Consider the following 17,151-nt stretch of genomic DNA (forward strand, 5'->3'; position numbering starts at 1 on the left):
TGTTAAAGAAACAGCATAAGGGAGAATCCTTAAGAACAGACACAGAGATAAATTGTCCTATTTTTTTGCCACAGGTCTCAGATTCTATAGAGTTCCATCCTTTCAGGCATCGCTGGGGAGGGAGAGAGGTGACAGAAGTCCCTGATTAAGGGTACTTAGGTTAAAAAATTAAAAAAAAACCCCAAATCCACAGGAATACCTGGTCCAATTGTCCCCAGTCAAGGAAGTCTGCTTGAGCATAGAGCTCCTGATGGCCCAAATCTTCTTGGGTATTTGGGCTTCCCAGCTATAGAATAGACAACAGCCAGAGAAGGCTTACCTCGGCCAACAATTCTGGGGATCCCTGTACGGGGCACCAAATGTTGAGGGGTGAGAAATGAGGATTACAAGATCTCCTGGCCAGGTGGCAGCTTTGCAAAAGAATTCACAGAATTTGCAAAAGAATGAATACAGCAGGGGTTTGTGGCAAAAAAATGGGTTTATTACACTGAGAAAACCACTTTCTTAGCAGGCTAAATCCTGTTAGGACTTTTTGCAGAGGGTTGGGCACACGGCCTTTGATTATATTGGAGTTTGGGGCCCAAAGTCACGGGGCCAATTTGCAGATGAATTTGAGGGACTAATTTTCTACTCAATAAAGGGTAGTGATTATACCAGAGGTCAAGATCTCCAATTGAATTATGGGTGCAGATGCTATAGAAGTTTCCCCTATAAAAAGGAGAGTGGGGCCCCTCCCAAAAGGCAAGAGAATTTGAGATTCTAACCCAGGTTCACCCTTCCCCCAAAGATCACAGTTTACATCAATTGGATTATAAAAAAAAAAAAGTTGTATTAGATTAATATTATTAAGATGGGGGAGGGCGTCATAATTCTGAGCAGACTCCAAAACTATGAGGAGGGCAGAATGTTCGGCTTCTTGGCGCCCGTCTCTTATTCCCCTTTGTAGGAATTGAAGTCTTCCTTTGAAAAGAGTGGACAGAGGAGACTCCAGAGAGATCTTTATAGCTCTGGCATGAATGGGTAAAATAAAAGTAGATAAAAATCTGATTTAAATGCACGGTCAGAGAAAATGGATCCAGAGTGTGAATTTTTTTTCCTGAGGCAATTAGGGTTATGTAACTTGCCCAGGGTCACACAACTAGAAAATGTGAAGTGTCAGAGTCTGGATTTGCACTCAGGTCCTCCTGACTCCAGGGCAGCTGCCCCGTGCCATCTGGCTGCTGGGAGAGTGTGAATTTAGGGTTAGGGTGGGTCCATGGATGTGTTTCATTAGCCTGTTGCCTGATCTTCTTGTGCTCTTGGTCCCAAGAATCATTGACTGCTGTGGAATACTGAGCCAGGGGGGACAGAAAGAATCTCTGGCCATAAGTTTCTACTTTCTCTTTGGTTCTTGCTCAGTTGGGAGTCACATGGAATAGGAATGGGAGAGTGCCTCAGGCCCAGGGGATTGTGGGGTGACCCCGTCTGAGCCAGTGGTTCTTTCTTTGATGATTCTGCTCATGGCTGAAGAGGAGCAAGAGTCCCCAAAGCACCGAGCTCTCAGACCGTGGCCTTTCCCCTGAGCCCTGAGTCCCTTTTATCACATCAGCCTCAGAGACCCTGCCCCTGAGCAGGCCCCCAGCAGCTGCAGCAGCAGAGGAAGGAGAGGAGGCAGCTGGGCCTCCCTGAGCAGCCAGCCCAGGCCTGGGGAGGTTTTTGTTCAGGGCTGTAACACTGTGGGAGGAATATAAGAATGTTGAACACAGTAATATTCTGCCCCATCTTCAGCCTCCACACTGCTGATTGTGAGGGTGAAATCCTTCCCAGCACCACTGCCACTGAAGCGGGCCGGGACTCCTGAGACCAGGTTGGAAACCAGGTAAATGAGTAGCCGAGGAGACTGTCCTGATTTCTGTTGGAACCAGTTTAGGTAAGTGTTTCCATTCCCGTGTACGACACTCTGACTGGCCTTGCAGCTGATGGTGACTCTCTCTCCTGGGCTCACAGACACCGAGGCTGGAGACTGGGTCAGCACAACTTCTCCCCTGGAAACTAAGAGCAGAAATTAATGACCAACCAACAAGAAATAAACAGAGCCGAGTTTCCTTTCATTCTGATTCTTGGCCCACAGACTCCTTGGCTCTGAAAATCCCCCTGATCTCACAGAAATCCTCATTCCCCCTTGGACTGTACTGGCTCCTGTCCCCAGAGATTCTGAGCTTCCTGGAATTCTCTCATCTCATATCACATTGCTCGTCTGCATGTTTTGTTGTCTCATGTTCTCACCTGGGACCCAAAGCATCAGGAGCCCACAGAGAAGCTGGGACAGAGACTCCATCTTGCAGTGACTCCTCCCTTATGGCTGCTCTGCCCCCAGGCCCAGTTTATCTCCCTGTGTCTGCAGGCCCTCCCCTTAGGGATCTCTTTATGCAAAGCAGCTGGGAGATGTGGGGGTTCTGGGAGCAGAAGTGGCTGCCTCCAGCTCAGGGGAAGAACCTGAGACCTTCAGACCTTGAATATGTCCCTGATTCTTGGAGCCTCGTGTGATATGTGCTCCCACAAATCCTAGTTATGCTTAGTTTTTTTTGTTTTGTTTTAATCAGTTTCATTATTTCATGGGACTGCTAGCAGTATGTAAAGAGTTCAGTTCATGGCTAAGAACATTCATCTTCCTGGAATCAAATCTATTCTTGGATATTTAATGGTGTGAGTTTAGGCTAGTCACTTAACCTTGTTTGCCTCAGTTTCCTTATTTTTAAAATAACTGGGAAAAGAAAATAGCAAATCCCTTTAGTATCTTCTCAAATAAAGCCCAAATTGTGTTACAAAGTGCCAAAAATCACTGAAACAAGAACAAAAATGGTTCCAAAAGACAGAGGGATTGCACAAGAGTCAATATTGTGGAGTGAAGAGGTCACAGTCTGAAGGCATAAAACATAGGACAGATACTGATATCCTGCTGTTTATCACATTCATCACCTGTTGTCCCACTAATTGAGGATCCTTTGGGCACTTAGAATGGAGCCTTGTAAAGTGGGAAGCAAGCCATCCTTTCATTCCTTGGCATGGTTTAGGGGAACCAGCTTTCTATTCTTCCTCCACTCCCCTGAAGAGATCGATAGAATGATATGTTATCATTTTAAAATTTTTTCTTCATAATTTTTTGTACTTTTTATTTATTTTAAAGTTGAAAAACAATCCTTTATAATAAATCCTATACATTGTGTTGAGAGCTGCCCAACTTTGCTTTGCTTCCTTGTAGGTTTCTTTTGTTCTCTGCTTGCCCCTTTTACTTTATTTCTCCCCATTCCTCCCCAAGGACTCCATCCTTCTGTAAGTGCCCACAGACAGCAGTATCCCTGTCCCACTGCTTCTGCACTCACCAGGCATGTCCTGCTTTCTACTTGGGCAGGACTGCTTCTCAGCAGCACAGCTGGCCCCAGCTCCCCTCATAAACAGAGGTTCCTTCAGTCTTCTCAGACCGCAGACTCCCCACACTGTCTGGGAGATGAAGCTTCCTGGGGTTCAGCCAAGGCTACCTCCTAGCCCAGCTACCACAGGGCTCACTGCTTGCTGTTTCAGGAGAGTTTGCCTGGAGATGTTTATCTTTCACCCTGAAAAAACATCTGTATGAGGAACATTTTTCACATGTTCTCTGGTCATTCTAGGTGGACCATTTCTCTGCCCGCACTTGTGTTCATTTTTTTTTCCACTCTACATTTGTCCAGAGGTGCCATTTTATCTTGTTTGTAGGGGAAACCTGAAGAGCTTGGAATTTTCTGAACTGCTCTGCCATATTCCCAGAATCCTCCTTGTCTTTTTTTTTCGAATGCTTCTATGAAATGGTGACAAATTCTATCCCAAGCTTTGACTTCAGTCAGAAATCTAGAACCTCTATCAAAGAAGAATTTGAATTACTCTGACAGAAACCTTCTCCTTATGTGATAAAGAGGGAGAGATCAACTTTGACTTCTGTCAAGACTTTTATTCCATCCTCTGGAAGAGCTCTCTCCATGACTGTATTTGATTTTCTATACAACTGTCCTGAGCAGGAGAAGACAAGGTGAGGAAAAGAAAAGAGTAGACAATTCATGGGTAAAGAAAAAGCTGGGGAGAAGTGAAAATATACAAGGGCGTCAACATTAAAGGGAGAGGGACCAGAAAAGCCCTCCTATTGGAGCTGTGGCACATAGCTAGGTGTTGAGAGAAGATTTCAGATGAGGGATTCTGGACTAGATTTTTGTTTTGGGTTTTGATCATGAATATTCAGTCAGAATCTTCATGACCCAATTTGTAATTTTTAGGAAAAATGCCAGACAAGTTACCATCTGCTTCTCCTGCTTCTTTTACTGATGAAGAACTGAAGCAAATAGAATTATGTGCTTTGCTGTGGGTCATGTAGCTAGTAAGTGTCTGAGGCCAGATCTGAACTCTGGAACATGAATGTTCCTGACCCTAAGCCTGGAATTTGAACTCAGGAAGAAGCATCCTCTGGACTCCAAGCCTGGCACTCTATCACATCATAGAAGTCCGTGAAATGACAGGAAAGAAGATATTTCACTTGCCCAGAATCCTTTGTCACCTATTATTTTTAAGAAGCATTTAGAGCAGGAGAAAGTTGAAGATCTTTACATGGGCCCTATGCTTTCTTCTATCACCTCTACACTGAGAAGAAAAAGCAGGGACATTTACTGTCTAACTGGACAAAAGAGTGAATCTTAAGTAAGGTGTTGTCAATTCTATAAAACTGAAACATCCAAAGCACTGGATAATTGTCTGGACTAATCTTTATAATCCAGTTTGAGGAGCTCAGGATTCCTCTGGTTTAAAGAATACAGCCATTGACAAGAAGAGTAAGATCTAGAAGTGACACCCTGAGTGCCTGGTTATGTAGAAGAAGAATAAGATGGATGGGGCTTAAGAGCAAGGACAAGTAGAATTTCTCCACAGCAAACCTTTGGTTGTCTTTATCAGGATCCCCAGGCCATAACCAACTTTTTATTTTCATTCCTTTCTTTCTCTTTTTCCTTTCAGGAGACACCTTGTTTTCCAGAGCTAAGGCCCAGCAATCAAACTTTGTCCCGACCTTGGGACAAAAACAATCCTTTCCCCTCACCCTCTGGATGAATTCTGTTGGAGCTAAATCACAGAACTGATGCTTTCTGAGCTTGGGCTAACACCACCAGGCCTGGTCATAAAGTCCTGTTATGAATGAACCTTTTTTTACCTAGGCAACCTTGCCTTACGTTGCTGGTATGTCTCACTTCTGTATGTTTCTTTTATGTCCCTGTACTCCATTTGCTCCTCTGTTCTGTAGGTAGAAACCAGCTGTGCCATTGGCCCTCACTTAGGATCATGGTTTCCAGTCCCAAACCTCTTAGTTCTTTATACCTATAATTATGGCTCCTGGCGACCTGTGTGACAGTTGGTGTGAGTGGAGCCAGCTGGGCACGTGGCAGTGATGGCAGAGTTATATCCTCTCTGGGATGTTCCATATTTATCATGATCTACAGAGACCAGCTGATTGTCACATAATTAATCAATTGGCCAACTATGGGTATGATGTAGATTTTGGCCTTCCATGGAACTACCCTCAAGCTACTAAACAGTTGGATAGTCAGAATCCATATGTAGAAGTTCCTACTAGCTCCAGTGACCATCCCTCCCCACTAGAAGGTGCTCTACCTACAAATGTGTAATCTACACTTTTTTTGATCCTTAGCTTTCCAAGTTGAGGATTAAAGCTGTGGCTTGAGTCTCATTCAAAATTATCCAAAAATGCAAATCTTATTTGTCGTTTTTTAATTCACTCCCTGTGAATTGCACATTTTCTTTTGTAATGTGCATGTGACTTAAGTACAGAAAGATGACTGCAAGTTTTAAAAATGAAGTTGTAAAGACTCTTCCAATGAGCAAGCTTTAGAGAAAGTGCTGTATATGAGCAATCTCTTTTCCCATTCTTTCTTCCATCTCTCTGCTCCCAATTTTTACTGAAAGATGAGGGGAAGAAAAAACTTGAAAAAAGAGGAGGAAAATGGCAAGAAGGTACCATAACTTATGACTGAGTCTCATTGCTGCTGAGGTGATCATACCTTGCCCAGTTTGGTCTATTCTTATCTGAGTCTGGTCCCAGCTTTGCTCCCTCTGAACTTGACTCATCTTGTTTTGATGTGCTCTGAGCTCAGAGCTCCAAGCCACCTAAGCCCACCCTCAACCGTTCTTCATGAATGGTACCAAGCCTGTTGCTCTCCTGATTACAGGGAGAATCTCAGATCATGGCTAAATTGAGGGCTACATCTCACACAGGACAAGTCTCTCTTCTCTGGAAGACTAGATCACTTTTGTTTCCAAAGAAAAAATTAGCTACATGCAGAGAAGATGCCTCTCTGAGGGAGCCATTAGAAAAGAGAAAGGAGCTTAACTCGAATTTTATTTCAGAAGGGAGAAAAGGTAGACTGAAGGCAGCTGGAGGTACAGATGCAGAGCAGGAAAGGGAAGATACAGTCACCTTGAGAAAGCAGGAAAAAAAAATCCTAGAGTAACTGAAAATAGGCTGGGGGAGCTGAACCCACACTATGGGGGCAGTGTGCAAACCCATCTCAAGCCTCCCCTCTTCCTGGCCAAGCACATCTTTGTCTGCTTCCTATGAGTATCTGATTTCCACACATGCCTACAGGCTGTACCTTAACTACATCACTCCTGCATTTCATTTATCTCAGCTGAGGGTGATCCAAAGGTAGAAGAGCCTGCTGCACACTTCCTGAAATGACTTGCAGATAGAAAGAGTGTCAGATGCCAGGTGAAAGACATTTAGGATCAGAAACAGAGCTAGACAGGATGGGAGGCCCTAAGGGTATGGTCTACTTCACTTAGATTTCATCTTCAGAAGTTTAAAGAATCAGACAAAAAATCTCAGTGTTTTGGGCTGAAGCTTCATGTGGGTTTTCTGGAATGTAATAGATGTGAATGGCCCAGGTAGAAAAAGCTTGGAGGGATTTTATTCTCTATTGGGACTGATGAGACTAATATTTTCTTTAAGTGTATAAGTTTGTTCCAGCTGCTCCTCTTCATAATCAGCTAGTTACTGTAGTGGATAAATTGCTGAATGAAGGAATGAAGTCCCCAATTTAAATATCACTTCTCATATTCACTAGATACAAAGTTGCTTAGCCTCGGTTTCTTTAACTGTAATGTGGGGATAACAGTAACATGTTCCTCTCAGGGTTATTGTAAGAATCAACATGATGTAATTTGTTAAGTAAAATATTAGTGTTTGCTACATAATAGCCACCACATAAACCACTTGGCTCCTCCTGCCATCTACCTGTCCATCCTGCCAAAGCTAAGCTGATCAGCTTCATTCCCATGAATTTTCTGGGCTCCTGCACATCTCCATGCCCTTACTCCAATAATTTCCTTCATGTCTCATCCATGCATCCCTTTCCCATGGTTCCTTCCACACTAAAGAAATAGGTATCTCCAGAGTCACCAATGACCACGGCTTTTTCTATTCATGTACTTCACGACCGTGGGCTCTCTGAGGTACATTATACTGTGAATTCTATGGCTACAGAGCTTCTGCAACAAGAGTAGAGACTGAGAAATTCTATAACACTAAATCCAAGAAGGGAGTCAGCATTTAAACTATTGGCCTATATGAGAAGGCATAAAACGCATAAGCTTGCACCAATAAAGAAGTGAACTTGACATCCTAGAATAGGCTGCTAATTTGCCCTGAAATGTATCACTTCCCCTTAAACGGGTAACTCACCCTCTAGAGTTGAGAATAATCCTCATATAATTTATTCAAAATAAACTTTAGAGGTCAGTGTGTGTGTGTGTAATAGTAAAGTATAATAAGAAGACATAGGTCCAGGTAGGTGGCACAATGGATAGAGCACCAGTCCTAAAGTTGGGAGCATCTGAGTGCAAATCTGGCCTCAAGACACTTAAGACTTTCTAGCTATGCGACCTTGGGCTAGTCACTAAACTCCAATTGCTTCAACAACAACAAAAAAAAAACCAAAATGGCATAAGCACTAGAGGAAAATCATGAATTAGAGGGAGAATTAGATGGTAGAGAGCATTTGGCAAATATCCATGAAGGGTGAATTACTGTTATTATGGGACGGCAGTTCATCCACAATAGGAAAAAATAGATGAGTTTTTTTTAATTCTTAGGTTGGCATGGAAACTCAACCTTAGGATGAAGGGGATACTCTTTTATTCAAATACATCACACTTACCCTTTGAAAAGTAGAGAAAGGAACCATTTTTAAGGATTTCCATCATCAATTTTCCATTCTTTCACTTGGGGAGGACTCACCTAGGACAACTACTAATCTATACTTGATTCTTCCCAATGATCAGGCAGTTTGGTGAGAAGTGATCAAGCCCTTTTCAAACTTGTAAAAGGAAAGGGTGGGAAATCCAGCTGTCATCTGGCCTGATGTCTAAATTGGGGAAGAGCAGATTTCAGAGAACTCAGATAATGAATAGACAATTCCTTAGGGGAGTGTTGTTGCCATCCAAACTCCTATCAGAGAAGCCCAACGAGTCCCCCAAAAATCTTCTTGTATGAAGAATTGTGTGAATCAGCACCAGTGTCGAACCTAGTTCTACATCTCAGCTCCATGCTCAGGATGACTTGGCTCTGTTTGACATGTATTAGAAAGGTCTCAAAATCAATTCCCTTTCCCTTGTGTTAGGATCCTAGTGGATTTTCCCTGTCCAGAGTCGCTAAACTTCCTTGTGTGAAAAGATCTCTTTAAAGTTTACATATTCTTCTGTCAGAGAGAAAATGCTGGGAGCAAAGATTTCACCCTTGGGGTGGAAAATGGCCAAAAAAAAAAAAAAAGACTAGAGTGAGAGAAAGGAAGGAAGGAGACCACGATGAGAGAAAGAAGGACACAGAGAGTTTCCCCTTCTCTCTCCAGAGGGGGTTCAGGGGCCTGTGGAAGAGCAGCTTCAGGTCCTCTGTGGGTTCTCAGGAACAGTCTGAAGTATCTGAGAGGGAAAAGCTGCTCTATGGCGGCTCTGCCAGGAGCTGGGCAGGGGAGGAGAGCCGGGATCTCTCAGCAAGCACCTTGGGACCTCCTGGGTCTTCTGAGTCCTGCAGGGAAAAGCTTCCACCAGTTAGTGAGGGGGTCAGTGAAGACCAGGAGCAGCCTGAAACCTCCACAAGGGGGCGTATGTGTCCAGTCTCTTTGCCAACCTCCCCCGGGCATGTGCCCCTTGTCTGTGGGAGCTTCAGGAGAGGGGGAGGGTCAGCAGCTCCCTCAGGAGTCCCTCGGGCACAGACTGGGCGGGCCTGGCAGACCTTCCAGATCGTTCCCCCCAGCCTGTGACCAGTGAGAACGTGTTTCACAGGGACTGAGAGCGTTTCTCCCCAGGTGTGCAGCCTGATGGAGACCAAAGATCCGTTTACAGGACTTGCCTCTGGGATTAAGAGTTGGCTCGAGGCGGGTCTGAAACCAGCCACAAGGAGAAAGGAGGCTCCCGGTTCCTCTGCGGGGCTTGTCCCTATGAGCTCCATGAAGAGATATAAGAATCAGGGAGCTGGGGGATTAAAGAAGCCACAGTCACGGGGGGAGGGGGCAGGAGCTTCAGCAGCTGAACCTGCAAACCTGTTCCCCTTGGCCTGGGGCAAATTTCCCTTCCTGTGTCCTTCACAAATATGGTGGAAACCTCTGGGCTCGTTGGCAGTTGTAGTAGCTGTAGAATTTCTCCTGCAGATTTAATGGGAGAGCTCTTTGCTGTCCAAAGTCCCCAAATTCCACCCATTTGGGGCCCAGAACTGGCTTCTGCTGCTTCCTCCTTGTCTCTGGAACAGATTGTTTAATAGTAACATCTCCCTAGGACAGATCAAGGAGGGCCTTGGCCTTGGAGCCCTCACAAAGCTGGTCAGGGACCTCAGAGCAATGGCCAAGTTTCTCCTCAGTCTGGGAGAGATTTTCATTGGCGGCTCTGCTCTGAGTGTCTCTCCCTGAGAGTCTGCAGCTTCTCCCAGGGGGCAGAGATTAGAATCAGGATCCTGAGGAGGAGAAAAAGGCCTGGGAGTCTCAGGATCTGGTCCAGGTGAGGGGGACAGAGTTAAGGAGACATTGCCAGAGACAAGGTCCTGTCTTTGGGAAGGAGGTGGTTCTGAAGGGATTCACAGGGATTTTTTTGTCCTTAGAGGAGTAGGAAGAAGGGAGTTATTTAAAAGGTTAGTATCTAATTTTGATTTCTCTCCAGCAAACTGAAGCAGCTTCCTGCAGCGCTGTTAGATTTAAGGATTTTTTTTAGTTTTGAGATCTTTTAGGCTGAATTTGTTTCTGTTTAAGAACCAGCTAGAGGGAGAATCCTTAGGAATAGAGACAGAGGTAGATTGTCTCATTTTTTGCCTCAGGTTTCAGGTTGTCTGGATTCTATAGCACTTAGTCCTCCTATACATCCCTGGGGAGGGAGGGAGGTGACAGAAGTTCCTGATTAAGGGTACTTCTGTTAAAAAAAAAAATTAAAAAAAAAAACTCACAGGGATCCTAAGTCCAATTTTCCCTAGTCAAGGAAGTCTCATTGAACATAGAGCTCCCTAAACCCCAAATCTTCCCAGGTATTTGGGTCTCTCAGCTATACAATAAACAACAGAAAGAGAAGACTTTTCTGGGCCAAAAATTTCAGCGATCCCTGTACGGGCCACCAAATGTGGAGGGGTGAGAAATGAGTGTTGAGAGATGCCCTGGCCAGGTGGCATCTTTGCAAAACAATTCACAGAATTTGCAAAAGAATGAATAAAAGCAGGAGTTGTGGTGGAAAAAAACTGGGTTTATTACACTGAGAAAACAACTTTGTCAGCAGGCTAAATCCTGTTAGGACTTTTTGCAGAGGGTTGGGCACACGGCCTTTGATTACATTGGGATTTGGGGCCCAAATCCAGGGGGGCTAAACTCTAGATGAATTTGAGGGACTAATTTTCAACTCAATAAAGGGTGTTGATTATACACCAGGCCAAGATCTCCAATTGATTTGTGGGTGAAGATGGTATGGGAGTTTTTCTTATACACCGAAAGGTGAGGCCCCTCCCAATAGGCAGGAGGAGGTCGGATTCTAACCCAGGTTCACCTTTCCCCCAAAGATCACAGTTTCCGTCAATTGAATCATAAAAAATTAGTTTTATTAGGTTAATATTATTAAGATGGGGGAGGTCATTCTGATTCTGAGCAGACTTCAAAACTATGAGGAGGGCAGAATGTTCAGCTTCTTGCTGCCCATCTCTTATTCCCCTTCTTAGTAGAAATTGATATCTTTCTTTGAAAAGAGAGGGCAGAGGAGACTCCAGAGAGATTTTTATAGCCCCCAGCATGAATGGATAAAATAAAAGTAGATAAAAATCTGATTTAAATGCAGGGTCAGAGAAAATGGATCCAGAGTATGAAATTTTTTCCTGAGGCAATTAGGATTAAGTAACTTGCCCAGGGTCACACAACTAGAAAATATTAAGTGTTTGAGTCTGGATTTGCACTCAGTTTCTCCTGGCTCCAGGAAACTGCACCCGTGCTATCTGGCTGCTGGGAGAATGTGAATTTTAAGCTGGGTCCATTAGCCTGTTACCTGATCTTCTTGTGCTCTTGGTCCCAAGAGTCATTGACTGCTGTGGAATATTGAGCCAGGGAGAAAGGACAGAAAGAATCTCTGCCAGAAGTTTCTACTTTCTCTTTGTTTCTTGCTCAGTTGGGAGTCAGATGGAATAGGAATGGGAGAGTGCCTCAGGCCCAGGGCATTGTGGGGTGACCCAGTCTGAGCCAGTGGTTCTTCCTTTGATGATTCTGCTCATGGCTGAAGAGGAACAAGAGTCCCCAGAGCACCGAACTCTCAGACCTGGGCCTTTCCCTGAGCCCGAATCCCTTTTATCTCGTCAACCCCAGAGACCCTGCCCCTGAGCAGGCCCCAAGCAGCTGTGGCAGCAGAGGAAGGAGGGGAGGCAGCTGGGCCTCCCTGAGCAGCCAGCCCAGGCCTGGGGAGGTTTTTGTTCAGGGCTGTAACACTGTGGGAGGATCATAAGCTCCTTGAGTACAGTAATAGGCTGCCCCATCTTCAGCCTCCACACTGCTGATCGTGAGGGTGAAATCCTTCTCAGCACCACTGCCACTGAAGCGGGCGGGGACTCCTGAGACCAGGTTGGAAACCCTGTAAATAAGTTGCCGAGGAGACTGTCCAGGTCTATGTTGGAACCAGCTTAGGTAAGTGTTTCCATTCCCATGTACGACACTCTGACTGGCCTTGCAGCTGATGGTGACTCTCTCTCCTGGGCTCACAGACACTGAGGCTGGAGACTGGGTCAGCACAATTGCTCCCCTGGAAACTAAGAGCAGAAATTAATGAACAACCAACAAGAAATAAACAGAGCCGAGTTTCCTTTCATTCTGATTCTTGGCCCAAAGACTCCCTGGCTCTGAAAATCCCCCTGACCTCACAGAAATCCTCATTCCCCCTTGGACTGTACTGGCTCCTGTCCCCAGAGATTCTGAGCTTCCTGGAATTCTCTCATCTCATGTCACGTTGCCCGTCTGCGTGTTTTGTTGTCTCAAGTTCTCACCTGGGACCCAAAGCATCAGGAGCCCACAGAGAAGCTGGGACAGAGACTCCATTTTGCAGTGACTTCTCCTCTGTGGCTGCTCTGCCCCCAGGCCCAGTTTATCCCCCTGTGTCTGCAGGCCCTCCCCTTGGGGATCTCTTTATGCAAAACAGCTGGGAGGTGTGGAGGTTCTGGGAGCAGAAGTGGCTGACTCCAGCTCAGGGGAAGAACCTGAGGCCTTAACACCTTCAATATGTCCCTGATTCATGGACCCTTGTGTGATAAGTGCTCCCACAGATCCTACTTATCCTTTTTGGTTTGTTTTGTTTTGTTTTAATCTGTTTTATTAATTCATGTGTTTGCTAGCAGTAAGTAAAGAGTTCAGTTTGTGGCTAGGAACATTCACCTTCCTGAGATCAAGAGAGATCAGAGTGCCAGAGAGAGAAGGAAGAAGATCCCTCAGCAAAAAGACATTCAGAGGCCTTACAGGCCACATCGGGGGATAGCCAGGGTTCTGCTGTCGTGGTGGAGTGTGGGGGAGCAAGCCCCAATCTCCTGTTGGAGGGCGGGGCACTGGGGGCAGCTCATCCCCTGCAGGCAGTCCCTCCTCCAGTGCCCCTCCTGGTTACACTCAGGGCAAGGGCAGGGACAGGGAGTTTCCTTGGCCTTCTGGCCCTGTCCATGAGACCTGAAGCAGGAACCCCTGGATTTCCCAGAAATGTCAGCAGCCACGAGCAGGCACTGTTCCCCATGTCTCCCTGTAAGGAGGCTGTCCCACGCTGCAGTTTGATCCCTCTCATTAAAAACTCCCACAGCTGTTTCCAGCAGAGAGGTGGGAGTTTGGGGGCCCAGAACTGTCTTCTGCAGCTTCCTCCTTGTCTCTGGGGCAGATTGTTTAATAGTAACATCTTCCCAGGACAGATCAAGGAGGGCCTTTGCCTTGGAGTCCTCACAAAGCTGGGCAGGGACCTCGGAGCAATGGCCAAGTTCCTCCTTAGTCTGGGAGAGATTTTCATTGAAGAGGCGGCTCTGCTCTGAGTGTCTCTCCCTGCGAGATAAATAACTCTCAGGGGGCAGAGGTTAGAATCAGGATCCTGAGGAGGAGAAAAAGCCCTGGGAGTCTCAGGATCTGGTCCAGGGGAGGGGGACAGAGTTAAGGAGACATTGCCAGACACAAGGACCTGTCTTGGCAAGGAGGTGGTTCTGAAGGGATTCACAGGGATTTTGTGTCCTAGAGGAGTAGGAAGGAGGGAGTTATTTAAAAGGGCAGTATCTAATTTCGATTTCACTCCAGCAAATCGAAGTAATATCCTGTAGCGTTGTTTTGATTTAAGGATTTTTTTTTAAGTTTTGAGATCTTTTAGGCTGAATTTATTGTCTCTCTTAAAGAAACAGCTTAAGGGAGAATCCTTAGGAATAGACACAGTTTACTTCATTCCCCCTTCAATGTGTCCCATTTTTTGCCAGGAGCCTCAGCTTTTCGGGATTCTATAGAGCCCCATCCCCTTATCCTGGGGAGGGAAAGAGGTGACAGAAGTTTCCTGATTAAGATTCCTTCTGCTAAAAATAAATAAATGAGTAAATAAATAAACCCAGGAATTCCAAGTCCAATCATCCCAGTCAAGGAAGTCTGCCTGAGCATAGAGCTCCCTACAGCCCAAATCTTCCGGGTGTTTGGGTCTCCCAGGTATAGGATAGACAATAGCAAGAGAAGGCTTTCTTGGGCCCAAAATTTCAGGGATCCCTGTATGGGCCACCAAATGTGTAGAAGTGGGCAATGAGGGTTGAGAGATTCCCTGGCCAGGTGCCAGCTTTACTAAAGAATGAATACAGCGAGGTTTGTGGCAAAAAAAAAAAAAAAAAAATTAAAATGGGTTTATTACACTGAGAAAACAGCTTTCTCTGCAAGCAAAATCCTGTTAGGACTTTTTGCAGAAGGTTGGGCAATGGCCTTTGATTATTTGGGATTTGGGGACCAAAGCCAGGAGATCAATCTCCACATGAATTTGAGGGACTAATTTTCAACTGAATAAAGGGTGGTGACTATGCCCCAGGCCAAGATCTCCAACTGAAATGTGGTTGGAGATGCTATGGGGTGGGGCCCCTCCCAAGGGGCTGTAGGAGTTGAGATTCTAACCCAGGTTGACCCTTTCCCCAAAGATAACAGTTTCTATGAATTGGACTATAAAAAAGTAGTTTTATTAGATTAAAATTAAGATGGGGGAGGTGGTTATAATTCTGAGCAGTTTCCAAAACTATGAAGAGAGCAGAATGTTTGGCTTCTTGGCGCCCGTCTCTTATTCCCCTTCTTTGTAGGAATTGAAGTCTTCCTTTGACAAGAGTGGACAGAGGAGAGTCCAGAGATATTTTTAGGGCCCCCGGCATGAACGGATAAAAAAAAAAAAGAAAAGAAAACATAGAATTTCCAAGTCCAGTCTTCTCCAGTCAAGGAAGTCTGCTTGAGCCTAGAGCTCCTGACAGCCCAAATGTTCCTGGGTAGTTGGTCTCCCAGGTATAGAATAGACAACAGCAAGAGAAGGCTTACCTTGGCCAACAATTTCGGGGATCCCTGTACGGCCACCAAATGTCGAGGTGTCCGAAATGAGGGTTGAGAGATCTCCTGGTCAGGTGGCAGCTTTGCAAAAAATTTTACAGAATTTGCAAAAGAATGAATACAGGTGGGATTTGTGGCCAAAAAATGGGTTTATTACACTGAGAAAACAACTTTCTCTGCAAGCAAAATCCTGTTAGGACTTTTTGCAGAGAGTTGGACACAGGGCCTTTGATGATATTGGGCTTTGGGGCCCAAAGCCAGGGGGCCAATCTCCAGATGAATTTTCAACTCAATAAAGGGTGGTGATTATGCCCCAGGCCGAGATCTCCCATTAATTCAATTTGGGGGAGATGCTATGGGAGTTTCCCCTATAAACAGGACAGTGGGGCCCCTCCCAAGAGGCAGGAAGGGTTGGGATTCTAAACAAGGTTCACCCTTCCCCCAAAGATCACAATTTCCATCAATTGGTTTATAAAAAATTAGTTTTATTAGATTAATATTATTAAGATGGGGGAGGTCTTTATGATTCTGAGCAGTCTCTAAAACTATGAGGAGAGCAGAATGTCTGGCTTCTTGGCGCCTATATCTTATTCCCCTTCTTTGTAGGAATTGAAGTCTTCCTTTGAAAAGAGTGGACAGAGGAAACTCCAGAGAGATCTTTGTAGCCCCTGGGCATGAATGGTAAAATAAAAGTAGATAAAAATCTGATTCAAATGCATGGTCAGAGAAAATGGATCCAGAGTGAATTTTTTTTTTTCTGAGGCAATTAGGGTTAAGTAACTTGCCCAGGATCACACAACTGGAAAATATGAAGTGTCTGAGTCTGGATTTGGTCCTCCTGACTCCAGGGCAGCTGCCCCGTGCCATCTGGCTGCTGGGAGAGTGTGAATTTTAAACTGCGTCCATGATGGATTTCATTACCTGTTGCCTGATCTTCTTGTGCTCTTGGTTCCAAGAGTCATTGATTGTTGTGGAATATTGAGCCAGGGAGAAAGGACAGAAAGAATCTCTGGCCAGAAGTTTCTACTTTCTCTTTGTTTCTTGTGCTGAGGGAAATCAGATGGAATAGGAATGGGAGAGTGCCTCAGGCCCAGGGCATTGTGGGGTGACCCCAGTCTGAGCCAGTGGTTCTCTCTTTGATGATTCTGCTCATGGCTGAAGAGGAACAAGAGTCCCCAGAGCCCCGAGCTCTCAGACCGTGGCCTTTCCCCTGAGCCCGAGTCCCTTTTGTCTCATCAGCCCCAGAGACCCTGCCCCTGAGCAGGCCCCCAGCAGCTGCTGCAGCAGAGGAAGGAGGGGAGGCAGCTGGGCCTCCCTGAGCAGCCAGCCCAGGCCTGGGGAGGTTTTTGTTCAGGGCTGTAACACTGGGGGAGGAAAATAAGTTCCTTGAGCACAATAATAGACTGCCCCATCTTCAGCCTCCACACTGCTGATTGTGAGGGTGAAATCCTTCTCAGCACCACTGCCACTGAAGCGGGCGGGGACTCCGGAGTGCAGGTTGGAAACCTCGTAAATGAGTCGCCAAGGAGACTGTCCCGGTTTCTGTTGGAGCCAGTGTAGGTAAGTCTTTCCATCACTGGCTATGACACTCTGACTGGCCTTGCAGCTGATGGTGACTCTCTCTCCTGGCTTCACAGACACCGAGGCTGGAGACTGGGTCAGCACAATTTCTCCCCTGGAAACTAAGAGCAGAAATTAGTGATAAACTGACAAGAAATAAACAGAGCAGAGTTTCCTTTCATTCTGATTCTTGCCCCACAGACTCCCTGGCTCTGAACATCCCCTGATCTCACAGAAATCCGCATTCCCCCTTGGACTGTACTGGCTCCTGTCCCCAGAGATTCTGAGCTTCCTTGATTTCTCTCATCTCATGTCACATTGCCCATCTGCATGTTTTATTGTCTCAAGTTCCCACCTGGGACCCAAAGCATCAGGAGCCCACAGAGAAGCTGAGACAGAGACTCCATTTTGCAGTGATTCCTCCCCTGTGGCTGCTCTGCCCCCAGGCCCAGTTTATCTTCCTGTGTCTGCAGGCCCTCCCCTGGGGATCTCTTTATGCAAA

At 45.8% G+C, this 17,151-nt stretch overlaps 1 gene segment (V, D, J or C); it reads right to left on the reverse strand.

The window, feature by feature from the left end:
- Positions 1-472: 472 nt before the first annotated feature.
- Positions 473-12,669, reverse strand: LOC127547495 (immunoglobulin kappa variable 3-11-like). The segment is given in 2 exon segments: positions 473-2,031; positions 12,557-12,669. Coding segments are annotated over 2 exon segments (384 nt in total).
- Positions 12,670-17,151: the final 4,482 nt, after the last annotated feature.

This window comes from Antechinus flavipes, chromosome 2 (assembly GCF_016432865.1).
Source record: "Antechinus flavipes isolate AdamAnt ecotype Samford, QLD, Australia chromosome 2, AdamAnt_v2, whole genome shotgun sequence".
Lineage (NCBI taxonomy): Eukaryota > Metazoa > Chordata > Mammalia > Dasyuromorphia > Dasyuridae > Antechinus > Antechinus flavipes.